The sequence below is a fragment of the Condylura cristata genome, unplaced genomic scaffold (assembly GCF_000260355.1).
Source record: "Condylura cristata isolate star-nosed mole 26May11 unplaced genomic scaffold, ConCri1.0 scaffold00007, whole genome shotgun sequence".
NCBI classification, from domain to species: Eukaryota; Metazoa; Chordata; class Mammalia; order Eulipotyphla; family Talpidae; genus Condylura; species Condylura cristata.
Window position 1 is genome coordinate 54,075,841 of NW_004567108.1, and position 27,968 is coordinate 54,103,808.

A 27,968-nucleotide genomic window follows, 5' to 3' on the forward strand; every position below is an offset into this window, starting at 1 on the left:
CCTTGTATTTGCTAAGTGTTTTAGATGCCAGGAATACACTATGAATAAGACAGACTCTATAGTCCAGTGGGAAAAGACAAATAGAATCAATTTTCATAGCAATAGATGCTATGAAGAAAAACATGAAAATGGACAAAAATTTTGGAAGATGACTGAGTCAAGCTAGTCAAGTCAGACTTCTGAGGAAATAATATTTCTGCTGAAATCTTACTGATGTCAGAGATCCGGCCAAAGGACATGGAAGGGACATGCTGAATGAACAGTGCAGAGCTTCAGAGCTGCGAAACAGCTTGTTTAAAGCACACATACACATACTGTGCTGTAGCTAAAATATCCTGAACAAGGACAGAGTTAGGAGATGCAATTTGGACTGGTAGCTGGGGTCAGATTAAATGACCTTTGGAGGCCATGGTTAGGAATTTGATTTTTATTCTAAGGCAGATGTTGGGCTGTAGGCAGAGTGATAGATCTTATTTGAAATGAGATACTGAATATGTCATTTTTAGAATTCAGACTCAGAAGTTAAGCTCCTCAGATTATAAAGGCACTTATAACTTAGTGAGCTATCTTCCCCTGTAGGCTTGTGTTTCCACAATAGAATAAGCTCTGGGGCTCTGGGGTTCATCAAGCATTCTGTTAAGAATGTTAATTTCAAATCACTTTAAGTGCCTATAGTAAGGCAATCATTTTCCTCTAACAAAAATAAATGTATTGGCAATAATATATTCTGCAAGTATTCTTAGAAGCTGCATCCATTAATTCTGATAGAACTTATATTTGTTGTACTGTATTTCCTATTTCCTTCAGTCTTCACCTTGGAGGGAATCTATCCACATTAACCATAATGGAGACTGAAGTGCAAATGATACTTTATGAAGATGATTCAGTGCAAGTACAATATATTGATGGTTCCAGGTTGCAGATTTCTCCCTGTGGCTCTGAATTTTTATTTGAAAAGGCACCTCCTGTTTCAGCACATCCTTTAGAACAACCGGAAAGAATTCGTCAAAGAACACACTTTGTTATTAGCACTTACCGAGTAAGTGAAAATAACACAAAACTGCTTTTGTTAATACAAAAATACTGTTGAATTGGTAAGAATGTGAAAATTAAGTAGTATGTCAGGTTGTCAATCATTTTTTTGAGTTGACTTCTTAATTTCTTTTCATAGGAGCATTTACAGCGAGCCTTAGATTTTCGAAATTCTTCTGCTATTTATCCTTTTTTATCTGAAAGCTTCATACCTTCTGACAGGAAAAAGGTAATTTCTTAAATCTCATTTTTATAAGTGATACTTGAGAAATAACTAGAAACAGTTTAATATTTGGTATTTTTTCTTCATAGCACTTGGATGTAAACACAATATTATAGAATATATACAGGCCTATATATTTCATCAGACTAAGGAGTTTTGATATTTTGTGTATTGATAGAAACAGAAAAGCTACATAGTCCATCTCCCAGTCTTACTCTTTGTAACTGAGGATTATATTCAGAATTTTTCAGATTGGTGACTTTTTGATTAAGTGGTATCAAAAATAAGAATTTACATGACCATTTTTAATAGCTTATGTGTAGTTATTTGTGTTAATGTGTAGCAGAGATGTGTCATTATCAGTATACAAATTGAATCTTTTGCTTATTTCCATGTTGAACTTTTAGAATGAAGAGCCACCAATTTTTAAGGGTGTACTATGTGTTAAGGACTGCAACTATTAAAGCTATTTAGGCAGGGGTACCTGCTGCCTTTGGACCTATCAGAAAGGCACTGACTAGATTTCAGCTCCTTGAGAGAGTTCCCTTCATGTCCAAAGAAATTTTCTAGGCAACAAAGTGAGCATGTATCCCAAGTCTGGATGACTCTAAAGACTGTCTTTTTACCACCTTTCTGCTTCCTTTATGATGCTTGTCTGCCTTCTGAGTAATTTTCTGTTACACTGTCTCATGGCAAAGAAGTCATGAGAAATTGTAAGCTGCAACTCAGTCTACAAGGCTATTTTCCTCTGTGTCCTTTAAGCAACTCTTCATTTGAAGCTGCCAGCTTGCTGTTAATGCCACAGCAAGATTACAGGTAGCCTAATTTTGGGAGCGAACTTTCTTACCTGACCATCCTACAAAACATGTTTGACTTCAGTGAATACTGCCCTTAATCCTGGTGTCCTAATATCTGTAGACATAGCATCGGTATGGTGCTACCACTAAATATAAGAGGCTTTCTTACAATAATTTTTGTAAATTTAAGGGTTTACATAGGTAGAAGTTCAAATATTTAATCATTGGTAAGACTAAACTGATGAAACCTGCAGTTTTATGAGAAGATGCAACAGGTGCTATTGTGTTTAAAATCCATTTCCTACTGATCAGAATCAGTTTATCTTTGAGTAATTCATTATTTAAAATGTAACTTTTTTAAAAAAAGGTTTATTTATGCATACAAGAACTGGGGTATGGGACAGAGGTGGAGGGGGTAGGGGGTTGGGTGAGTGGGGGAACAGAACAGGCAGATTGTCAAAGTACACTGCTGAGGGGAACAGCCAGAGACAGGAGAGGTCTGCTGCACCAGACCTCTCAGATCCCCTTTGGGGATGGGGAGGACCCCTAAAACATAACTCTCAAGCTGTCATTTCCCTTCTTTTGAACACCTAACTGAAGAACCTCCACTGAGGCTATCTCTGCTTTTATCTCTGGTGTTGTGGATTGCAGAGACTCTGACCCAACTTTTTACAGAGGATATTTTGTTGCTTTAATTATATTCCCTTTCCACCCATCCTTTTGGGGTTTACCCTTCTCCTGTCTCCCCATTTCCTTATAGCAAGAGGTGTGCCCCTTATTCTCCCCTTCCTTACATTGATAATAGGGTTCATTTAATAAAAATACATCTTTAAAAAAAAAAAAAGATGAAAAGGAAACTCTTGAACCAGTAGGAATTTATTTTGGTGTAGTGTGCCAGGTGGTGAGAGGACTCACCAGAGACAGAGTGGGGAGCAGAACAGGCAGATTGACTGAAATACACTGCTGAGGGGAGCAGTGGGTAAGACAGCAGAGGTCTGCTGCGCCATGTGGATCACCTCCCCTGCCAGGGATGGAACTCATGCTGCGGTAGCTATGGCTATCTTGATAGCAGGAGATTTTAACCCCTGTGCCACCAGGGAGGCCCCTGTTTTGTGCATTTTAAATCAAAATACATTTAACACTAAATATAATCAGGATTTTTTTTTCTTTTCTGTATGTGTTTTCTAAGAGATACTTTTTAAAAAAAAAAAATTATTTATGCATACAGAACTGGGGTATAGGCCAGAGGTGCAAGAATGTGAGAGGATTCACCAGAGACAGAGTGGGGAGCAGAGCAGGTAGATCGATGAAATACATTGATGAGGGGGGCAGTGGGTGAGACAGGAGAGGTCTGCTGCACCATGTTGGTCACCTCCGATACCTCACACTGAAGCAACTGCAGCCAGCTTGCAGTGCTGCGTCCTAACCTGTTGCACCACCATTGAGGACCCTCTAAGAGATATTCTTCACATACATTCTGTGAAAACTGTATATTGACTGACCTTTGTATCTCCATTTTCCATTCTCTCTGGGTAGTAAGACACAAATAAAACTTTATGATGCTTTCTTACACAATATCAAATTTCAAATATGTGGAAAATTGGACTTTTTTTTTTCAGCGTATCTTCATTGACATCTCAGATGTGACGTGGCCCAGTCCTGATGCAGATGATGGCATGATCTCTGTGCAGGAGTCATCTGTGACAGTGTCATCTTTAGATGGTCATGCATACCTTTGTGTGCCCAAATCGCAGCATGAATTCACAGTACATTTTTTGTGTAAAGTAAGCCAGAAGCCAGACTCAACTAATGTATTGTCAAAAAAAAATAATCAAGCCAGAAAGGACAAGCTAGTTGAAAAAGGAGGTAAAATCTACACATACGGCCATTTATCGGGACAGAAACTGGAGAATAAAGAAAATGAGCTTTATGGCCAGATTGTGAAATCCAGAGAACCTTTTGAGAAGAGCTGTGTAACTGGAACTGAAGGGAGGAAGGAGCTGCCTTCACCTGGTATGAAATCCACATGTGTGTACACGTGGGTAAAGCAGCACTGGTCTGTGGCCTCCTGCCCAGAGCAATGGAAATACCCTTTGTCTTTAGCACTTCGTTTTCATCATAAAATCAGCAGTATGTCAAGAAGTGATGCAGATACCACCCAAACTAGCATTGTAACTTCTGAGATTTCAGAAGAAAGAGGAAAAGCAATTTCTGTTCTTCCTAATGCCCTGTTACTCAGCTGCCCTGCCCCACACCTGCACAGGTAATGAATATAAGGATGACTTCTTTGTTAGAAAGCTTTTGTGAGAGCCAGCCCTTTTAGAAGAATATTTCTTTCTAAATAATTTGATCTCTATTAGAAGTCAAGATCATTCTGTAGATCCAGAACTTTCTCTGATAACTGATAGTAAATTATTTTCCTAACAAATGTGTTGTTTTTGGTTCTGATTTTTGTATCCATTTATTGTACATTTGTGGAAGGCTGACTATGTGCTACATACTTAATTAAACACGGTGACTATAGAGATGACGAAGACATCCCTGAATACTTGTTTACAGTCCATTAAAGGTCAAGCTCACTGCAAAAAAAATTATCAACATGTGATAAATGATGGCCAGTTCTGGGCATGAGCAGAGACAAATCAGCCCCTCAGTGGAGCAGTCACCACGGCTGCTGAGCACAGTTCTGGCAAGTGGATGAACCTAGCGAGAGGCCACTTGTCAAGGGCTCACTGTCATCATGTCCATGTTGAAAAGGGGCAAATAGGTTACATAGTGACTTTTACCTCCACTAAAAGATGAGTAACCTAAGAGTTACGGCCTTTACATGCACCTTGTGAAAGGAGTGTGGCCTTAACAATAATGGTAACAGAAAACGCTTGCTGTGTGCTGGGCACAGTTGTACTTACTGGCTCAATCCAGTATCAACCCCATCAAGTAAGTGAGCTGTTGTCCCCATTCTGTAGAGGACTTGAGACACAAATGCTAATAACCGGGCAGAATCACACTTCTTGTACTTAATTGGGATTTGAACCCATGTAATCTCTGAGAACATACTTAAAATATGGGAATGATTTTTAGGCTTGTCATGATAACACAGTTAAAACTAGAAATTCCAGTGTTATAAATAATCATAAAAAGATTCATACTTCGAAATGAAAAATTTTCATTAACCTTCTATTGACCTTAGATTGAAATCTCTCTTAAGTATAAGAGGCCTCCCATTATCTGTAATCTGTCTCTGTAATCCCCTATCCCCTCACTGTTCTTTCTCTTCTCTCCCTTGTTTTCTGTACTCTTGCTAAACTCATGCTTGCTCAAGCTTTAACTCATTCACTTCTGCATTGTTGTCTCACCATCAACACTCCCTTGCTCTCGCTCAGCTCAGCTAATTTGTGTTCACTTCACATGAGCACATTCCGTATGAGACTTTCTTCCTTAGGTTGGATATCCTGAAGTTTCGGGACAGGGGTTACGTTCTCATAAAACCCCATAGCACTTAATTCTTTCTTTATATTCAGTGCTTACTATTTAATTTCCCTGCTAGATAGGGACCTCATTGAGGGCAGGAACCACCTCTGCTTTTTGGGGTGTCATATTCTCAGTGTTATATAGCACAGTGCCTGGCCCACCACAGATATTTCCGTAGATATTTGTTTGAATCTTAAATTTTAAAGGTTAGTAAAACTGGTAACTTAAGCATTTGTACCGAATGTCAATGATAAAAGATTGAAAAAGATTAGTTTAAAATTTTATTAATACAATTGCATATTAATTTCCACTTTTTGTTAGTCTAGTGAGTTGGGCAGGAAATACATTTTGTCATAGTAATACTTTGTTGACTTCTATGGGTAAGTATGTTGAGCAACCTGAATCAGTAACTTGTACCTTTTCCTTCACAGGTGGGATTTTTGTGACTCATTTTCACAGAGGCAGTCTGATGAAGAAGAATATTCCTACCCTGAACTAGTGAAAGTGGTTTGGTACAAAGGCATTACATACAGGTAAGACACTTGTGTTAGATAGGAGTACGTAGCCATGTCATGGTGGGGATGGGAGTGGGTTTTCAGAGAGACTCCCACTGGCAGTTTTACCTGGACCCCTGTTCTCCTTGGTTTAGTCCTGAGTTTTGTAGGTCTCGAGCCTAATTTTTTTAGCATACAAAAGCATTTGTGACTACTTCACATTAACCATGTTCACAAGATTCATGTGACACCTCCAAAGCCATTGAGGGATTAGTTTTGTTAGTGAATGACATACCCCCATGAGTTGTTTAGAACACCCTTTCCAAGGATCGGGGGATGAAGTCTCAGAGTGGCCTGTTGAGCACGGGATTAGACTGGAAGGTAGCATAAGGGAGACTTTGGCCTTCATTCATGCAGCAAATACTGCAGCTCTGTGTCTGCACTATTCCACTGAATTGCTCCATGGCGTCCGCCTTACTAGTGCCTGACATGCAGTATTTGATAGATTGAGTGTCACTTTTGTAAATAATGCTAGAACACTGCAAAATTTTTGTTGTTTGGGTTTTCCTTTTATTGTATGAAGACCCACTCCCTTCTGACCACATTCTTTGTATGTTACAGTGCAGTTGACGTAAGTTTTTTTGTTACCTACCCAATATCTCAGTTACACTTGACTGCGCCAGGTCAGTCAATCACCTTGTCTTAGGGACGGCTCCCTTTATACATGGGTACTCACATCTGTTAGGCATCAATTCTGCTAGTTTCATTAGTGAGTAATAATCCTTTCTTCAGATTCTAGGGTTTGTATTTAACTCTTGTGCATTGGGCATTGCCTTGTGACTATTATGTGCTAGCCACTGTGATTGGCATTGACAATACCAGGGTGATACCTGACTTCCAGAGCTTTGTTGACAACTTGAGATTTATTATTGACATAGATACAGTAACCGCTTCTGTGTATTCTGTTTATCTTTTGCAAACCAACAAAAAAATTATTTTAACTGGTTGGGGCACAGAGTATGAAATTACCTATTCTACTGGATAGACAAAAGACCATACTTTCTTACTTTTAAAAAATGTCACCTTCATGAGGGTTTTAAATACAATTGAAAAATGTTTTTAATGAGTATGTCTCTTCCTTAGACTTACTCATAAAAATGTGAACTCAATAGAGATTCTTCCTGGAGATGGTTCTATTTTCAAATCAGAAGGAACTTATTTGGGAAAATATTTTACATATTATTCCACTCAAGGAGGATCAGAAGAGGTAAGCTGACAGTAAGGCTTCAGCTCAAGAAGATTCTTGGCATATAGAGTGGTTTCTAAATAATTCTGAATATGTATGGAAAATTTGTTCTGTATATAATATTGCTTGCTGCTTCTACTCCCCAGTCTGGAGAATTAATACTGCAAACACTGGAACAGCAATTATCAATCACTTTTTTTTTTTTATATTCTCATTTTTTTTTTGTATTCTCATCCTACATATAGTTATCCTAAGCAATTTGTGTTTAAATCAGAAGCTAAATTTTTTCTGTCATAGAATTTATCTATAGGAATCAGTGAAACCAGCAATATTACTTTGAATCAGTATACTTCTTTGAATTAATACTTGTACCTTGAAAAACACTTTTCTCCTACCATAATTTTTTACATACTTTAAATACCAACTCCTGTGTCTTTTTATACAACTAGAAAATTGAACAAGATTGCTCTATTCGTGAAAAGAGGGGATACAACATGAAAAATTTAATCAGATTTAGTATTACCAGATTATCTAATGTAATAAGATAGATATTTTGCTAGAGACTTATCTGGCAAATTTGAATCCATATCTAACTTTAAAACCCATTTTCTCTCACTGGTGGTGAAGTATGAGCTGTATTGTCTTATGGATCAGATCAGGCTTCTCTTCTACATCTTGACTCCCAAGCCACAGTTTACTCATTTAAAAAAAATAGGCACTGATAATTCTTACCTACAGATAAAACATCATATATGTAAAACCATGCTGATTTAAGTATAGACAAGATTTAATTAGGCAGTGAGTTAGGGACTATTAGACTATAACTTCTGAGTGGGTTGGAAAATTGGAAAAGCATCATGAAATACTTTTAATGACTCCTGTGGACTTTAAGTTAACTGGCTTACTTTGTCACGATGTAAAAACATTTTAAGAAAAAAAAAAAGAGAGCTAAGTATATAGTAATGGCCAAAATTCATTACTAATGAGATTTTTCATTTTGAACTTATTTTCAGAAACAAGAGAAAACTTATTCAGTAAGTAACCTTCCTCCAGATAGACCAGGAAGTCTCTTCTCTGTGTCTTCTGTAATTAAACAGGCAACCAAGTAAGTTCCTCACATTCAGCTGAATCAAGTGTTATATATTTGAGAACCTTGGTACATTTTCTGGTGTTTCCTAGTGAGATTAAGAATTGGTAGATGCAATGGAATATATCTGATAAAATCTGTCAACTCTTCTGTCTTCATTTATAAAGTAAAGTAACCACTGTATCATAATGAAAGTACTTCAAGCTTTGACATTTTAAAGTTAAATGGAGGGATATATACATATTGAACAAGTGCTTGTAGGAAGTAAGTGCCTGTTCTCTGTTTAACTGTAGTGTTACTATTTTCCACTGGAATTGAGGATTGGATGATAAAGCAAAAATTTTCCTATTTGTGATCCTCAGAGTATTAAAGATTTCTGAGAATCAGTACTGAAGATGAAGTACAGTTTGGCTCCTATTTTTCTTTTTTTTTTGATTCTTCTAAGTGGAGAAAGTAGATTGTATTGTGAATCTATCAGCTGCTTAGAAAGAGCAAATGGAAATTCTATTTGGAGACATCTTATTGCTAAAAACTAGAGGAATAACCTTAACTGGATAAGAAAAGCACAAAAGAGGGAACCCTTTAGTGACTTGAAGATTTCTGGAAGAAAAGAGGTCAAACATAGTTTAGTGGAAGTGAGTTACTTGCCTTCAATGACACATGGTGTTGAGAATAGTTTGCTATTGAAAAGTGCTATTATTTGCAAATGTGTAAGTAGTGTTTTTTGTCTTTACAGAATTCTTCAACATTGTGCCAAGATGAGACTTTCTTTAAGCCATAACTATCATATATGTTGCTGGAAAATGGTATTTTAAAGTTACTTCAAAAGCAATATTTTTAATTTTTTAATGGGTATAACTTTAGTTTCCTTAAGTTGTTTGCTGCCATAAAATAGTTTTAATAAACATTTTGGTATATTTTTTCAATTGATACAATATTTAAGTTTTTTAATTAATTGTTTTATTAATAACATTATTTTAAATCCTTGTTTCCCCCTCCCTGCCAGAATATAGAATTTCTCCCCTCAAGTGTGATCTCCATAGTTTTCCACCACCAAAACACCCATTGCCCTCCTCCACAGTCCATTGTAATCTTACCCACCCCTTGCTTTCCCACCCTCCCTTTACCTCCCCTCCCCCTCTCCTTCTCTGGATACCCCAAATCTATGGTCAGTAAAAATAAGGTTTTCTAAATTGTTTTTTTGCATCTGAGTTCAAATTACTTTAAGTTATATGAAAAATTCTTGTGACAAATAGTAATAACTATTATTATTGGCTTATTCAGAAAAAGTTCACTTACTAGATAAGCCACTTTTAAAAGCCTGACTTTTAAGATAGGCTTTTTTGTTATACTGTTATTCTATATATATTTTTTGCTTCTTTTTTCTTGATGAATGAGGGGGCAGAGTAGACTGGATCTGAAGTATGTAAAAACAGTCATTATACCATGGTAGTACAATACTGTACTTCCAAATTCACCTCTCACCAAACAGTGAATTTCCAAAGCTATTGGAATTTAATCTGCCTGTGACAGACTACTATGGTTTTCAATTCTGGAAAAGTTTAAACATACTTAAGTGCTCTATAATCAATTTTTAAATAATAAACTGAAGTTGTGTCAGTGCTCATTAATCATTTAAATCTTATTAATGAATCACTATTTCCTCCTACTTTTATTGTTTTTAGGCACCTGGGATGAGTGACAGCAATATAGTGCCCGTACTTTTGAAAGAATCATTCATACCCAGCGTGGGAAGATTTCTGGCATACTCTGATGATGTGGTACATGCTGTCTTTTTAGATGGCATTACGCTCACTCTAAATTGGAATTTGGGCTCTTTAATTGAAATGAAACAGGTGAATATACTTGACATAAATATCTGGTTTTTATCTCTGGAAAAAGTGTGGTACTTAATTTATTGATCCCATTGGATTTCCTGACAAAAATCAGAAAGATATGGCAGATAGTCATTTCTATAAAAGTCGTTTATTACAAAGGGAGAGACTACGATTTTTGTTCTTTTGATTATCTATAAAAGTGGTGATTAAATATTACCCATATCCCATATGAAATATAACTTTAAATAATTGAAGTAAATTTTAGTTGTTTTTTTTTAATTGAGACAAAAGAGGGATTTGGTTGTTTTTTTTTTTTTTCAGTTTTAGATTGATAAAACTTATTATTCCTCCTTTCTTCTTAAGGTAAATCGAGGCCTCAATTTAGGGTGGTGTAAGTTAACTTTTCCTGATGGACAAGATCAGTTAATTCAGATTGAGCACACTGGACCATATGAAAGGTACTAAAATGCAATTTATAAAATTATTTTCATGTTAATTGACAGGGAGGAAACATGTAGACCTTATATATTACTTTTTTTTTCTTTTCTACATTTAGAGAATAAATTTCAGTAGATTTTCAATGTTTACATTTAGATTGGCATTTTTCATAACTCATTTCCATTTGTATTCAAGTGATTTTTCAAAATGATTGTTATTGAGAGAACAGTCTTGTTGTTGAAGTTAATCTGTGGTTAGCTGTGTGACCAGTTAATTAATCCTAACCAATTTGAAATAAGATTTGTAACCACAGATGAAGATTTATGTACTTCCATAAACTGAGGAAAAAAATATACTTGCTGGTTATTCCAAAAATGGAGAAGACTCTTGTCAGCTTTATATGAAGATGCTCTTTCTCCTTTGGTTTATGTATTTTGTTATAATCGTTGTACTTGTGATGTTTTTGCTATTTTAGTGACTTGAGTTGAAGGTATTCACACAAGAAATCCCTTTTTAACCTCTTGATTTTTCTGTTGGGATTTATTGCACTTTGGTCTCAGTGTTCCAAGGCTCATTTCTAGTTAAAATAATTTGCATCAAAAATATCTTTACAGATATTAGTATTTGTTTCAGCAGATCACTTCAGATTATTTTATTAAACTTGTGCTTGTTTTGTCTATTTAGTTGTTACTTATGTAGAAATATAGGTGGGGAAGGGGCAGGACATGGGGTAAATTCATCATTAATGTCTGTTTTCTGTTTTAAATTTTAGAAAGCAAGTTTTCCCACTGAGTCTGATGGATAAAGGCATTTTCATGATAAAAAGTCAAGCTCATTTTACTCTGAAAAGCTAAAAGGAGAATTTGGACCTTTAAACTTGAACTTTGACTTAAATACATGCATTGCCTTTGTTCTCACTCTTAAATCTCATTTTTGTTAAACATGAATATGAGTAATAATTTTATTCTTGAATGAGAAAAACTTGCCTTAACCAATTCCAAAAAATGATTTAGAAAATTATCCAGTAAATAACTCACTTTAAAATTTCTTTATCCTTTTCCCCAAAATTGTCTTAATGATTTTTTCATTCTTTTTATTAATATTACACAAGTTCGTCTCAGATTTTCTTTTCAATGTATTCAATCTAGATATGTGACAACAGTAATATCGTGGTGCAGAAGACTGACCCAGACTAAGCAGAGAGAGATGCTCACACATCCTTTACCTCCTGTTCTTGAAGAAAACTGGTATATATATGTTTGTTTTAAATTTAATCTGTATAGAAGACCAACTAATACTCAAACAGTAAAATGTTAGATGGTAAACTCGAAAGATTTTTCCCTAAGAGCATTTTCTTTTAGCTTTTGATAACTTAAGCTTAAAAATAATTTCTTTAATCAAATATCTAAATTAACACATTTCAACAAATTACATACTTTACATCTGAAGTTCAGAAAGCTGCACTGAACATTTGACATCAAAATTGGTGACTTTTTAATGTGATAAATTCACTCTAAAAACTTTATGGGAAAAGGTGATTTTTGTTTTAAATTTTATAAATAGTGAAGAAAATAAAATGTTAGTTACCATAATACCCTCAGAAAAAGTTGACTTTTAAATAATTCCTGTCCTATGAATTACCTTCCCAAAATTAATTGGCAAATAAATAAAGCAAGTATTTTAGTATTTCTTATGTACCCCTTTGTGTAAAAGAGGCTAGATCTGATCTGAACTTCAAAAAAATACTTGAGCAAATAAGACATTTAGGAAAGAAACAAGGACAGAAATTAAAAAAAAAGGCTATTTTGGCCCATGGAGATAATGAAGAGAGAGATGGTGTCCGCGCCATAAAAACGGTGAGGGCACAGTATAAAGTTTGACCAAAGGAATGGAGCTTGTAGCCAATAGAGGAGTTCAGATGGTTTAAAGTAAGTTGTAAGATATCTTTGAAAATAGTGTTGTGGAAAAGTATGAACATTAAACACTAATCCTGATTCTTTTACCTTTTCTTAAATTACTTGGAGAAAGAAGCACAAATCGAATCCGTTGATTTTATGTAAACATCTCAGTTATATTAAGTGATCATCTTTTCATCTACCTCATTGTTCAACTGCAGCCTATTTGGGAGTAGAAAGTTGCAGATGGCTAGTAAAAAACATCATTGAGAAAAAAGGAAAATTGTACTTAGCTATAAATAAAATCAGTCACTTCACTGCTTACCTGGCAAAGTTTATAAAATGCTAGCCTTTTAATATGAAAGCCTAGAGGCGTATAACTCAAGCTGCTCTAAAAAATGAGGGTGCGGGAGAAGTGCAGGTTGGTGATAGCAGCGGTGGGTGGAAGCAGCAAGGAGCAGAGAGAGACCAAGGGAGTGAAGGGGTGGAGGGAGGCAGACCCTGCCATGCAGTCGCTTCATTTCCAGTGTGGAACCTAAGACATCTCCAGTGTGACTTGTTTTCTTATCAAAGAAAGTAGGTTCATTGTGCACCAGAGCTATCTACGTTGTATTTGGTTATTTTTCCTCCAAATTGCCTTCTATTGTTAACTTACTGATGCAGCTTGGAAATAGGGATGCCAGTCAAAAGCTAGTATGGAAGAATAGTTCGTAAGTTGTTTCACCTGATGAGTGACAGCTTTAAAGGTCGTTTGTAGCTTGGCTTATATCTGAAAAGATGTGTCTTGGCTCTGGAGTAAGTCATATCCACAGATACTTTAAGTGATGAAGTGTCTTTTATTCTAGACTAAAAGCAATGGGTGTAAGTGCACAGAGGTGCCTGTGCTCCATCGAAGTTGAAATGGTCACATATGCTTTGATGAACTGTAAAGACAACTTTTCTAGTGACTTGAATTAGGAGATGTTTTAGACATTTATGTCCTCATTAATTTTTCAGACACCTACCTTGTTGAGTTATCCTATTTTCTGTGTACCTTTGCATGCATTTTATTTTAATCTGATGACGAAAAGGAGGAATTACACACACGAGGTTCTACTGGCGCCCCTTACCCTATGAGTTGCCCTAATATCTAGTCTGTGGAACATAGTAATGTTCATATTAACTCTTCAAATCATGAAGAAAGTTCAGTATGCTGTGCTTAAGAAAATGATGAAATAAGTATGTAGCCTATTCCAGAAGGAATTTAATAGAAAATAATTACTATGTTTTGGGCAGTGATGGAATTTTAGTGGGCCTTTAAAGTTTAAGTAAACTTGGAGGAGTGTGTGCCAAGGTAGTGCTAAGAAGCTGTACCATTCAGTTCCAGCGCCTTCAAATATCAGTACTTGCTGATTCAAAAGTACTTGAGATGGAACATATATTCATTTGCCTCAGTATGTATCAGTTAAATCAGGTTGATTTATTGCTAAATAAAGCCCATATATAAAGAAAATTCTTTCAGATTTCTCTCAAATGCTGATATTCATAAAAATATCAAATATGCTTATTTAAATATTATGACTATAAAGGAATCTGATCACTACAATGAACTTTTTTCACCTCCACAGGTCTATAGATTCTGAACTTGAAAAGATAAAGAAGTTTAACTGTATCCTTTACATAAATGTATTGTCCTGCATACTTAACTTCTTTTTCCTTTTTTAATTCATGACTGTACTTTGTATTAATCCTTACTTACATATGAGGGTCTGTATTGGATATTATTTAAGAGTGTAATTTAAAATTACACTATAAAAGGTATATCATGTACTTTTCACTGGGTTTAAATCTGTAATGAGCTGGGAGTTAAGGTTAAGATGTCACATGGAACCTTTGCACTGATATAATTATATTCTAAATTATACTGAGACCTGTCTGTGACTTTTTTTTTTATCTTCACTTACTTTTAACAAATATCTGCTGGATTTTTATATGTGCCATACATCATTCCTTTTAGGTAAAATATTATATACATTCATACATTCCATTTTCTTCACAATATTTGTTTTCTCCTCCTCTACCAAACCACTCCTAATCTGAGCCCATCTTTGTTTTGTTTTTTTTTTAATATCAGCTTTGAGATACAATTGACAAAATTTCAGATATTTAAAGTGTACATCAGGGTGACCACACACACATTACCCACTATGAAAGGATTACCCTGTCTCCGCCATTAGCTTCATGCCCACTTTACCCCTTCTTTCTCTTCTTTTTTTTTTTAAATGAAAACCCTCTTGAGTTCCACCCTCCCAGCAAACTTCAACTGTACAATGTTATTAACTATAGTTACCATGTCATACATTAGATCCTCAGTTCTTACTCATCTTCTAGCCAAAAATTTATATCTTTTACCAATCTGTCACTACTATCCCAATCCTCCAGCTCCAGACAAGCAACATTCAATTCTCTGTGTCTGAATTATTTAAGTTGTGACATCACGTAGCATTTGTCTTCCTCTGTCTGGCTCATTCCCTTAGCCTGATGGCTTTAGGGCTTATCTGTGTTGTTGCAAATGTCAGTTTTCCTTCTTTCTTGTGATTATAATTCTATTGGTATATGTACACCACATCTTTATGCATTCATCCATTCATGGGCACTTAAGTTGTTTCCATATGTTGATTGTGAATAAAGCTGCAATGAACATGGGAATACAGACATCAGGACTTTTCGTTTCTTTTGGATACGTATCCAAAAGTGGGAGTACCGAATCACATGATAGTTATTTTTACTTTTTTGAGGAACTTCCATACTGCTTTCCATAGTGGTTGTCCCAGTTTACATTTCCCCCAAAGCATACAGTGGTTCTTCTCCCCCCCCCCCCCACACACACGTATTCACTAATACTTGTTCTCTTTTCTTTTTTATGATACCCACTCTAACAGGTATGGGGTGATATCTTGTGATTTTGAGATGTATTTGATGATTATTGATTGTTTGTGTGGGTACCTTTTCGCCATTTATGTGCCTGTTAACTATTTTCTCTGCCCATATTAAAATGGATATTTTTTCTTTTGCTACTGAATTGAATATATATATATATATATACATATATATATGTTACTGAATTGTTTATATATTAGGATATTAAATGCATGTGATAGATAATCAGATATATAATTTGCAAATATTTGCTGTCATTCCATAAGTTACCTTTTCATTTGTTTAAGATAATCTTTTATTCTGCAGAAGCTTTTCCAGTTTGATGTAGTCCCATTTTTTTAGTTTTATTTTTGTCCCCTTTGCCAAATCTAAAAATTCATCACTAAGTCTTAATATCAAGGAACTTATCCCCTGTTTTGTTTTAGGAGTTTTATGGCTTCAGATGGTACAGTCAAGTCCTTAAATCTTCTATACTCAAACTAGTTTTTTCATCTCTGAGGATAAACTTGATAAGTTCAGAAACCCCAACTCAGAACTTCCTCTAAGTGAAGGATCATCCTCCCAATAGGTATATTTTAACATGAAGGCCAATTTCTGAATTAAAAATACTTATATAATGAAAAATAGAGAAACCTCCTTAACAGTTACTTAGTGTTATTAGAGGACAGTGGTATCTTAAGCAAGACTTCTGACAAGAAGAATGAACAGTCTCCTGATCATGATAAACTGAAACCTTCAGATATTTTGCTAGAAGATAATAAAAAGAGTGTGTCAGTGGCACTGAAAAAAACCTCTGAAATTCTTCAAGATATTGACTGTCTTCTATCAAAATCTAAAAAGTGAAAAGTGGAATTATTACAATGTACTACTAAACCTTAAGAATGATGTCTCAAGTGACTGGTATAAAATTACTAGCAAGCTAGGAAATCATATACGTTTCTGTACAAAGAGTATCAAATAACTAATTTAACTTATCTAACTTGTATATTTTGTAATGTATATTTGTAATAAACTTAATAACTATTTAACATTTTTGACGTTTCAGTTATAATAAAAATTTACAAATTTATAGTTGTTACTCTATTTCATATTCTACACTTAAGCTTCAAGTGTTTTGTTTTTTTTTTAAGATTTATTTATTCATACAGAACTGGGGTACAGGCCAGAGATGCGGAGGGTGAGGATTCACCACACACAGAGCGGGGAGCAGAACAGGCAGATTGACAAGTACACTGCTGAGGGGAGCAGCGGGTGGGTCAGGAGAGGTCTGCCACGCCATGTGGTCACCTCCGGGGCAGGCGGGAATCGAACTCATGAGGAAGTGGCTTTAGTTTCTCAGTGCAGTACTTTAACCCGCTGCGCCACCAGGGAGGGCCAAGTGTTTTTTTTTTTAAGATTTATTTATTTATGCATACAAGATCTGGGTATAGGCCTGAGGTGGGGTGGGGAGCTGTGGCAGAATTCACCAGAGACAGAATGGGAAGCAGAACAGACAGATCTACTGAAATACACTGCTGAGGGGAGCAGCAGCTGAGACAGAAGTAGTCTGCTGTACCAAGAGGGATAGCTCCCTGGCTGGGGAGCGATCTCTTGCTATAGTTGTTGTAGATTGCTTCATAGTGCTGAAACTCAACCCATTATACCACCAAGGAAACCCTACTTTTTTTTTTTTTAATATGCAGAAATGTATATTGTCATTTGCTATTTAGTCTCTCTAGTCCCAAGTATTTACCAGTACAACTAGGAGATGAGAACTGGATCTTAAAAGATGAGAACTGGATCTTAAAAAATTTAACACAGGCAATAACTGCTTCCAGACTGGCTACACAGGCAAAATCCTGTTTTAGTTGCAGGAAAGTTGCCACTCACTAGCTCTTGCTAAGTTGTTACTGCATTTTAAAAAAAGAAAAATCGCCTTTAACATGACTAAAAGTAACAAATATTGTGGGTAGTGTATTCAGTGACGAGTTATTTTAATTAGCACTTAAATTATGTAAAATTTTCTCCCCCACTTGAGTCAAGAATGTGACAGCAATCGAGAAACTACAATGACTTTAAAGCTCCGTGAGAGGCCTGAGAATGAGAAGATGACACTTTTTCTATCATCTCATTCAACATAATCTCACGGCTGTCCTTGTTTTCCATCTGGCATTTGTTTTGATGAGAAGCTACGGGGAGAAAGGAAGAATGCATCCTTTTGAGCCTCCGTTTTCTCGTCAGTACTTCCTAGAGCCAAACATCAAGGTAAATGTTTTCCTTGCTGCTAAGTGAGCACCCACCACTGAGGCAGGGAGACTAGACCAGACCTAGCTCAGAGCCAGTAAACTGCAGCTTCTCAGTCCAATTAGATCAAGCTACCCGTTATGTAGTCGCTGTTCCGATCGAGCACTTAATGCTTATTAAATATTCCAGCCAATGTTCATCAGCGCTGTCCACGGAAAGAGCAGCCCCCCAAAGTCCACCTGTGGGAAGAACAATCAACAAAAAATCCGCAAGGGGGCAGTCAAGTGCCGCGGAGGAGCGTCGGGTCTGCAAGCTCGCACGGCCCCGGGTCTGGCGAAATAGGAGAACCTACAGAAGAGATCGGAAATAGCTACATCTTAGGGACCCAGAAGACGCGTCTGGGCCTAAGGCCTGTGGCCCGACATTCGGTGAGCCCGCCACTTGGCTGTGTTGTGGGTCTGTCTGTGATCCCGCTCCGGCTGAGCGAGAATGAGTCCTGAGGCTTGAAAGAAAGAAAACAGGCACTTTTCACTTCTCACCCCATCACCCCGAAGGTCTCCTTTTTAGGGTAGGGTGAGGGAGAACTCCGGATGTCGACTACCTCCATCAAAGAACACTTAAGTACCGGTTCCAGTCAACTCAGCGTGGGCCAATATCCCGACGCCCAGCGCGGGCACTGGAGCCGCTCTAGCCAGCGGCTGGCATCTCTATGGTGCCGGCCGAGGTGGCGGCGAGGGGCGGGGCCTCCCTTAACCGCAAACTTCCGGGAAGGGATAGGGTGGGTGTGGCTGACTTGCGAATATCCGGGCTGGAGGGGTTCGGGATGGACCCCGCAAGGCTGCGACCTGAGGCGGGAGGCCCGAGGCTGGGACCACTTGAGCCTGAAGTCGAAGATCCAGGTTCCATATGAGGAGGGCCTGCAGGGGCGGCAGGCACGCGGGACCCGAGAAAAGCCGGGTGCGCTTGACCCGGGTCCCCGAGATCCAGGCACTCAGCTCTCACGCAGTGTCCGCGCCGCTGGCATTTCTGATTCAGACAAGGTGTCTTGGGGGCCGCCCTAGGAATCCATTGCCCTCCTGGTGGGCTTGACAACCCTAAGTGCCCTGGATGCCTGGAGGTTCTTCCCCTGCAGACTCTGGGCCTTCGTGCTCTTCTATTTTAATCGACCTTTAAAGAACTATTGCATATCGCCCACCTTAGGAAAGAATGACTTAGGGAATTTACTGAGATTTTAAATACGTTGAAATTCTGAATTGTGTATTCGTAATAGTAATAGGAATTAAATAACTCGTGCCGATCATAAAAGGTTTACGTAAAAGAGAGGGGGACTTGTTTCCTTTTGCAAGTGAGCTGCATTAAATTTGGCATTTGCTTTAGTGTTAAAACTTAAAAATTACTTTCGCATTGATTACAGTTTAGTGAATTTTTAAAGATTCATTTATTTATGCATACAGAACTGGGCTACAGGCCAGAGGTGCCGGGGTGAGAGGATTCACCAGAGACAGAGTGGGGAGCAGAACAGGCAGATAGAAAAAATACACTGCTGAGGGGAGCAGCGGGCGCGTGGGTCAGGAGAGGTCTGCTGAGCCATGTGGATCACCTCCAGAGCTAGGGATCTGACTTATGCTGCAGTGGCTGCAGCCAGCTTCATAGTACTGCGCTTTAACCCTTTGTACCACCAGGGAGGGCCCTAGTGAATTTATTTATACAGCACACAAAAAGCAGAGTTTTAAATTGCACTCAGGTTTTTGGAGATATTTGTGAATAGGGCAGAGTGGAAAGCACAGGTGACATTTACACTGGAAACTTGTTTTAATTTTGGCAGAAATAATGTCTTAAGAAATTATTATTAAACACTGCACAATAGTATATAATCGAAATCCCCATGTGTTTGTGGAGCTATGGAAAGGAAAGATTCCTACTGTGGGTTTTTTTGCATGCCCTTCAGTGGTAGCATTTTACTATTAGGGGATGGGATGTGACAGAGAGAAAAGGGATAGATATTTACCATCTGAGTAACTGGCTTATGCAAAGAAGTCATTAGAAATAACATCTTTAGTTCATAGACTGAGGATTACTTCTTGTACTAGTTTAATGAAATACTTATTGAACACCTTGAGCACTTCAGGATTTATGTACATAAGGTTTGCAAGAAAATTGTAGTTATGCTGAAGGAGCCCACTCTCAAGGTACTCATGGAAAATAAAGCTATTTTGTAGTTTGGGATGTTCAGAAACCCATTCTGTTTGTATGGGGAGGAGCAGGACGTGGAAAAGTGTAAGAAAGAAAACAAAGATACTTAGAAGTCTTGGTCAGAAATGCCAAGACTTATATTTATTAAGTTTCTCAAAAAATACCTGCACCAATAGTTAGAATGGGATAAAAGTCAAAATTATTAGTTTGCAGGACCATAGTTACACCTTTCATAACAATAGAAACAATACTGTTTGAGTTATATTACTGCACAGCAGATTTCCCCAAAACTTAGAAGCTTGAAAGAGTGAAAACTACCTCACCAGTAAGGTACTTTTGAAGGAAGAAAGATCCTAGCATCTAAAATGCTGAGAACAGTTAATATCTTTTCTGAGCCCCGTGGCAGCTGAGGCGTGGGCTTGTGACCTAGACCTAACCCATATAGATCTGCTTCCCAATTTTGTATTGAAAGCAAATAGACATATTGACAAGAACCTCTTGTTGCAGCAGGAGGTGAGGAGGACTGTCTTGGTGCTGGTGGTGTTCCCTGGTGGCAGGGGTTGGGTAGTGTCTGGGCCTAGTGGCAAGCAGGTCGTCAGCAGACCAGTTTCTGTCTTCATTTCTCTGTGGCTCTTGAGGCATAGCTTTGAAGCCTGGTTCTTGAAACCCGGCAAGACTCATTTCCCAGTATCTTTTTAACAAATTTTTTTTGGGGCTTATACTCATAATACGCTGAACCCTTACTGATACAGGGTCTGTTTCTCTACCCATCTGGAGTTTCATGTACATTCCCCTTGTCCCCATGTCTGCCTTTGACCTGTTTCTGGACTTTATAAAGCAATGTAAAGTAAAAACTTCAGGTACAACAATAGCAATAACTTTAACTGGGTAAATGATTTTTTTTAAAGATTTTATTGATTTATGCATACAAGAACTAGGGTACAGGCCAGAAGTGCAGGGGGTGAGGAATTCACCAGATATAGAGTGGGGGGCAGAACAGGCAGACTGACAAGTACACTGCTGAGAAGAGCAGTAGGTGAGGCAGGAGAGACCTGCCACACCATGTGGATCATCTCCCTGGCCGGGGATCAAATCCTACTGTAATGACTTCGAGTAGCTTCAGAATGCTGTGCTTTAATCCCTTGTGCCACCAGGGAGGACCCCAGGGTAAATGATTTCTATATTCTGTGCCAGCTTAGTACTAAGCACAGATTTATCATTACTTTTTTATTACCAATTCAGGTTCACTGTTTAGAGGCAACAGAAAGAAAAAGGAATTGACTGGCAAGCTGCTGGGATAGCTTCTAGAAGTGAAGGGTGAGTGCCTTGTGTAGGGCCCCCCAGAGCCTGAGAACTTTAGAAACTAGATATCTTCATCTTTTTTTTCCCGCAGGCTGTTCTTGTAGCAGAGCCCATGGTCTATAAGGAGAAAAATGTTTTCCTACCAGCCCCACTTAGGAAAATTCTGGAAAGGAATCTGATTGACTCAACTGAGGTCATCTTCATCACTAGTCTCATCATGACTGGAAAAATGGATTCCAATTAATTGTTAACCACAGTAATAAAAAGAAAAGTCAGGGAATTTTCATTAGTTAGCTCAGGGTTTGGATATTGTGATAAGCAGTTTTTCCAAAGGAGAAATTATTTGATGAGCTCCAGATGATTGACGTCAACTAGTGGGCTTCCTTAAGTTGCCATCAATACTCTGGGCCATGTGGCACACTACATATAACATGTAAGAAATGCCAGGCTTTTATACTTGAAAGTTGCTGAAAGAGTGGTTCTTAAATAATCTTTCTTTGCCTCCCAAACACACACACAAGGTGAGGTAATGGATGTATGAACTAACCTCACTGCACTAATCTTTGTATGTATGTATCTCAAGTCATCACACTATGTACCTTAAACACACATCGTGCTATATGTCAATTATATGCCAGTAAAGCTGGAAGAAAAAAAAAAACTACTGCCTAAATAGTTAGAGGAAACACCAGTTTTTACAAATGTGAAATTTATAAATGTGAAATTATTGCTGATATTGTCTTGTTTAAATATTGTATAACAGCCTATAGTCACCATTAATACTTCTCTTTTTATTCCAGGGTGACTGGGAATGTAAACAAGTATATGCTCCTGTTCTTGATGGGTTTTAGCATATACTGATATATCGCTTATGATGGAATCTGAAACTGAGAAGACCCGCGCCTTACTCCAGTCTTGCAGCACGGAATCGCTTATTTCCAGCCTCGGTCTGGGGGTATTTTGCGTAGTCGCTGACAGACTTCTGCAGTTTTCCATAATTCAGCAGAACGACTGGCTCCGCGCCCTCTCAGACAACGCAGTGCATTGTGTCATTGGCATGTGGTCATGGGCTGTCGTCATTGGCATCCGGAAGAAGACTGATCTTGGAGAAGTCATTCTGGCTGGCTTTCTAGCCTCTGTTATTGATGTAGACCACTTTTTTCTAGCTGGATCCCTATCTTTAAAGGTATGAAATACCAATGTTGAATTTTTCTGGTCTTTTAATTTCTTTAGCACCATCATATTGGTCTTCCTACCATAACCTTAGAGGACTGGCCTTATTTTAAAATAAGAAAGCCCATGCATTGAACTCTTGAGTACTTACTACTTAGGTAAAGATGTACACAAAGCTGTTGCTAGTTATTTGCTATCACCAAGTGCCATGGACACAGAAAGGACTCTCATACTGGCTCTTCTGAGGATGTATGTAGCCAAGTCTTAACGATTAGCTAGCTGCTCTGACATAACAGGAGTCATTCTGATTCCTTTTTGGAATCAGGCTCTTCTGATTCTTTTTGTATTGATATTCTTTCTTCAGGACCACACATAGGTGTTTCCCTTTGGTCTTTACATTTTATAGTTAGTATGCCATTCCTAATGCTCCATCATAGTTGAAAGTGTTGAGATGATTTCCCATCCTGGGGGATGACTTCAATGGACTTATTTCCTTAGTTCCTTTTGGAGCCAGAGGCACACAATTTCTGTGGGCTTATTAGGACAGTTTCTGGTGAAAACAAATGAGACTTCAGAGGTTCAACTATATGATTGTTAGCTTTGCAAATGATCTAAGCTTACCGTGCTGGTTCAGATTGTACTACATGTCAAGAGATTTGCCTGCCTCCATGTTTATAAGCTAGACACATTTCAGGAAAGAAATACAGTCACATAGAACAAGGACATTGCTTTGTTCATCACTCGCCGAAAACAGTACCTGGTTCATTCAGTAGACATTCAGTAAATATTTGTTCAGCAAACTAAGTTGTCACTCCTGTTACATGTCAAGTACAGCACCAGGTATTTCTCAGAAGTAGTCTCACTTATATAGAAACTTGTTAGTAAGGAATTCTGATTCCGACAAAAGGTAAATTTTTAGTTTTTTGTTGTAAATAGAGACAGCACAACATTGCTGTCATTACATCGATTCCATTACATTGGAATCAGAAATCCCGAGTTTAAGTCCTAGTATGTGGTATTAGCAGAGTGATTTTCTTCTTTAAATCTCATTTTCTTCATTTATAACTTATGTTACTATTGTGAGGACTAAATGAGTATGCTAGGTGACGCATCCTGACAGTTAACAATAAATGTTAGCAGGGACTGGGATAAGCTATGAACTACTATAAAGTGTAGTTAATAAATGCAATCGCCTAGAATTTAACTCTTCTGTTCTGATTTTTAAATACATTTAACTGAGTACTTTGATTCATTTAGAAACAGTAGTCTTAAGAAATCAACCATAAAATCAGACCTAGGATAAAATCTCAGCTCTGCCACTTAATGATTGCATGACATGAGTAGAGTGGCTTCACCTCTCTAGGTCTTGATTCCTCCTTTGATAAGTGACCCTTGCTTCATAAGATTGTGTGAGGGTTAAACGACGTAGTGCATATAAAGCATAATCCTCTTTATTGAATGAAGCATCAAACATTTTTCAGTTAGCATAAGATTGTATGTGATCATCAGTAATTATCAAAACCAAATAAGAATTGATGATACTTATGTTTAGTTATCTGTTTTACTTCCTATTTTATGACCATGTCCTTTTCTTTCACTATTCATTATTTTTCTGAGTGAATTCTGCATTGATATTTTAGAAATAAAACAGGAACCTCTTGTTTGTTTTTTAGCCTCTAGTAAATGGACACCACAGATAAAAGAGTGAAGACTCAATAACTCAGCCAGATCCAGAGCATAAATGCTGGTCACCTCAACAGCAGGCTAGTGCTTTTCCCAAGCACAGATGACCATATACTCCCTCATCCCACTCTGCTACTTAAAAGATCAAGCATTGTGGGTGGAGGTGTTAAAACAAAGATGAGCGTAACATGGAATAATAATACTTGAGGCTTTGATTTCACTTAATGCAGAGAATGTCCTACTCTGGCTTATACAAAAGATTTATTTTAAGATTTATTTTATTTATGCATACAAGAGCTGGGCTGAAGTCCCATAGGTGTGCAGGAGGTGAAAGGATTCACCAGAGACTGACTAGGGAGCAGAACAGGCAGATCCATTAAAAAACAGTGCTGAGGGGGCCCTCCCTGGTGGCGCAGCGGGTTAAAGCACAGCACTGAGAATCTAAAGCCGCTTCCGCATGAGTTCGATTCCCGCCTGCCCCGGAGGTGACCACATGGCGTGGCAGACCTCTCCTGACCCGCCCACTGCTCCCCTCAGCAGTGGACTTCGATCTGCCTGCTCTGCTCCCCGCTCTTGTCTCTGGGGAATCCTCTCACCCTCTGCATCTCTGGCCTGTACCCCAGTTCTGTATGAATAAATAAATAAATCTTTAAAAAAAAAAAAAAACAGTGCTGAGGGCAACAGCAGGCAAGGCAGGAGAGGTCTGCTGTGCCATATGGGTCAGCTCTCTGACCCACTGGGTATCGAATTCATGTAGCAGTGACTGCTGATAGCATTCAAAATGCTGAGACTTAACTCCTTGCGCCACAAAGAGACCCTACACAAATTATCTAATGCATGCATTGAAGGTGGCACAGAATATACTTTCCTTGCATCCTCAACAGACCACTGGAAACTACTTTACAATATTAAGAAATATCTGTAAAATTTGTTTTGCTGAGAAGTAAATGATGCTAGCTGCTCCTTCTCTCCTCAGGCTGCTTTGACGCTTCCCCGAAGACCTTTCCTTCACTGTTCTACAGTGATACCTGTCGTGGCTCTGAGCATGAAGTTTACTATGCACCTGTTCAAGCTCAAGGACTCATGGTGCTTTCTCCCCTGGATGTTATTTATATCCTGGACCTCACACCATATCCGAGATGGAGTTCGCCATGGCTTGTGGATCTGTCCCTTTGGAAAAACCTCCCCGTTGCCATTCTGGCTTTATGTGACCATGACTTCTTCTTTACCTCACATCTGTTCATTTGTTATGTATTTAACAGGGACCAGACAAGTGATGTCTTCAAAACATGGAATTCTTATTGATATCTGAGGTAACAATGTGACTGTCTTAGAGAAGCAAACGCTTCAGACAATGATAATTAAGGGTAGCTGGTGCCCAATTTATTAAGAAAAATAATTATGATTCCTGAATCCTTTTGCTTGGGAGGCATGTACAATTTTTAAGAACTGTGTTTGTTATAACTCCACTCTGTTCTGTAATGCTCTAGTGCAGTATTAGGCCTTCACCTATTCTGTGCTGTGTGTTTGTTGTTTATCTGGCTTTACTAATAACTGGAGATTAATATCTAATAAAGTGTTCTGAAAATACACCTTTAAAGCAGCCCATTTACTGATTAAAAGCAACCAAATTTTAAGGTGACTAGTTTGAGGAAAATTAGCATTATGTTCAAATCCACATTTTCCTCAGACATTGAAATCGTGAAAATGCCAAAATAAAAGAGGTCTTGAGTAGGAGTTACAGTGAATACTAGCATGCTTTAGTGATTACTGGCAGAATCTGCTTCAGAGCATTTGTGAAAAATCATAATATTCATAAAAGACAGTAGCATTAGATCTAGGTTATTGTCTTATAGACTATCATTTTAGGAAATAATAGTGATTTGTTAGCTACAGTAATATCTCACCGAAGTATTTTTTTTTCCAGTATCTTTGTCCTAGAGTATCAAGTGTTAGTGTTTTAACAATTATAAAATATTGATACTTGGCTCATCATAACTGTAGGTTTGAATTCACATAAAAAAGGCCTTACCAGTAGTGTCATTTTAAATGTGCCATTAAAATGGTTTTAATTGTTGTTAGCTTGTTTGTACATTATCTTAAGATATTATGTAAGCCATATATAGATACTTTTTAATTTGCTTAGTACTTGGAAACAAATTTTTTTTCAAAATAGAATGGCTTTTGGTTATTTGCTTTTTCCTTTGTTCAGATTGATCTTCTGTTAAAATGAGTAACCTTTATTAGAGAAGCACTTAATGACTGTAAACTTTACATGTGTGCAGTTTAATGTGACTTTGATGTAAAAGTCAGTGGGCCAGAGGTAACTGCTTTTTGTTGTAGCATCTGCTGCCCATATATTTGTGATTGGAAATGCTAGTGATGTGTGCCTTATTCTGAGAAATGATAAAGCAATGCCTTATCCAAAATCAGTTTTTCTTATTTATTAAGTTAAATAGAATTCTATAAATTATTATGAAGGTTCAAGCTCTTTAGTTTTTTTTGTTTGTTCTTAGCCAGTTGGTTGCAATCTGTAATCTGTTTTACAATCTGTTATTATCTTCTGAGAGGAATTATTGCATCAATTCGGCTAGTATAAGTACTATATTCTGGGGGTGATTAGAGACATTTAAAAATACCTAATTTCAGAAATCCTTGGAAATAAATATATATCTTGTGTAGTTGACTAAATCATAAAATGCTACTTTTTCTTTCTCCATATTAAACAAAAGAATTTTATTAAAAATAGACTGTCACACTGGCATTTGGGGGGTTGTCTTAACTGTCTATTAAAATGGAATTCACTTTGACAATGACTCATTGCTTCAACCTATCCTTAAGTTTTTATTGTGGTTTTATCTTTGTTCTAACTTTACCATCAGAAATGTCTTTAGTCTCTGAGTGATCTCTGAAAACTGGTTGCAAACTCTAGAAATACAGAAGCCAGCCTCTTGTTCCACTGTTTTGTTCTTGCCCCTAGTGAGTCTATGTCAGTTCAACATTATATTGAAAACTGGATTGGCTCTTGTTTGCTCCATCCTCCAGATGTCCTACATCACTTAGTGTTTCTCTAGCACCTGTTTCATGGCTCTGACTGCCAAATCTCTTTGTTTTCTTGCGCCATATTTGTTATGCTGACTGTTCAGGAAAACTTCCACTGGGCCATTTTCTGCTCATCCCCAACCCTTGTATTTGTTCATGGTGAACTAAGAACCACTGTTGTCTATGAGCTAAAACTCCCATCTACCCCCACCGCCTTTCTTTAATTTAGATCTTTCTTCTCCTGCCCAGGAGAAGCAGCAAAGCTTCCGCCTCCCCCAATCAAATGGATGCCTGCTGACGCCTTTCTTTTTTGCGAATGGGATAACTTCTGAGCTTTTCCCATTTTACCAACTGAAGAGGAAGCTAAGTCAAGTATTCGTCACAGTCCTTGGCTTTCTTTTTAAGAAAGCACTCTCTTTAAATAGCTCTCTTTGGCAAGTTAGGTTTTAAGATCACCATCCCGAGGTAGAAAAGTCCCACATTTAACATACATCCATATACATACTTAAACATAACTGGTTGACAGAGAACTTACAACTTTCTTTCAAAAAATGTCCATGTATGGATACAATTATAGGAAATTCAGTGGTTTATAAAAGAATAGTTGAGTCCAGGTTGTGTTTCTGACAGGTGGAAAAAGTGAAAGTTATCCACTGAGCTAAAGCTTTTTGTTAATCTTCATGAAGAGCTAGAACATTTGTACTTGCCCTCTAAAGGCTGTCCTGTGGAGGCTGTGAACTGACTTTTGGGCAGGAGAGCACTGACAGCAGTTCATTTAAAAAGTAAACCAAGGGCCCTCCCTGGTGGCACAGCGGGTTAAAGCACAGCACTGAGAAGCTAAAGCCACTTCCGCATGAGTTCTATTCCCGACTGCCCCGGAGGAGATCCACATGGCGCTGCAGACCTCTCCTG

The 27,968-nt window shown here is 37.7% G+C and overlaps 2 protein-coding genes across 10 annotated transcripts; both read left to right on the forward strand.

The window, feature by feature from the left end:
* Positions 1 to 844: 844 nt before the first annotated feature.
* Positions 845 to 16,353, forward strand: LOC101637284 (chromosome unknown open reading frame, human C5orf34). Its single transcript, XM_004678339.2, has 12 exons — positions 845 to 1,039; positions 1,172 to 1,261; positions 3,672 to 4,315; positions 5,955 to 6,056; positions 7,161 to 7,284; positions 8,277 to 8,368; positions 9,087 to 9,156; positions 10,036 to 10,206; positions 10,552 to 10,646; positions 11,775 to 11,873; positions 14,129 to 14,169; positions 16,093 to 16,353. The coding sequence occupies exons 1-12, from the start codon at positions 845 to 847 to the stop codon at positions 16,281 to 16,283; spliced, it is 1,914 nt and encodes a 637-aa protein (XP_004678396.1). The 3' UTR covers positions 16,284 to 16,353.
* Positions 16,354 to 17,975: 1,622 nt separating this feature from the next.
* Positions 17,976 to 26,824, forward strand: LOC101637515 (chromosome unknown open reading frame, human C5orf28). 9 transcript variants are annotated; one of them, XM_012721681.1, is made up of 4 exons: positions 18,452 to 18,703; positions 21,099 to 21,173; positions 21,959 to 22,344; positions 24,991 to 26,824. In XM_012721681.1, the coding sequence occupies exons 3-4, from the start codon at positions 22,030 to 22,032 to the stop codon at positions 25,324 to 25,326; spliced, it is 651 nt and encodes a 216-aa protein (XP_012577135.1). In that variant the 5' UTR covers positions 18,452 to 18,703; positions 21,099 to 21,173; positions 21,959 to 22,029; the 3' UTR covers positions 25,327 to 26,824. The 9 variants fall into 9 exon arrangements, with proteins under 9 accessions (XP_012577142.1, XP_012577135.1, XP_012577136.1 ...); XM_012721682.1 differs by having other exon boundaries at positions 18,452 to 18,620; XM_012721685.1 differs by having other exon boundaries at positions 18,452 to 18,562.
* Positions 26,825 to 27,968: the final 1,144 nt, after the last annotated feature.

Bases quoted from the DNA above. Each gene is read 5' to 3' on its own strand.
- LOC101637284 (XM_004678339.2), top strand. From the start codon at position 845: ATGGAGACTGAAGTGCAAATGATACTTTATGAAGATGATTCAGTGCAA. The intron at 9,157-10,035 runs GTATTTTAAAGT...TATTGTTTTTAG, and splicing joins ATATATGTTGCTGGAAAATG to GCACCTGGGATGAGTGACAG. The intron at 14,170-16,092 runs GTATCCTTTACA...ACAGTTACTTAG, and splicing joins AAAGATAAAGAAGTTTAACT to TGTTATTAGAGGACAGTGGT.
- LOC101637515 (XM_012721688.1), top strand. From the start codon at position 22,030: ATGATGGAATCTGAAACTGAGAAGACCCGCGCCTTACTCCAGTCTTGC. The intron at 22,345-24,990 runs GTATGAAATACC...TTCTCTCCTCAG, and splicing joins CTGGATCCCTATCTTTAAAG to GCTGCTTTGACGCTTCCCCG.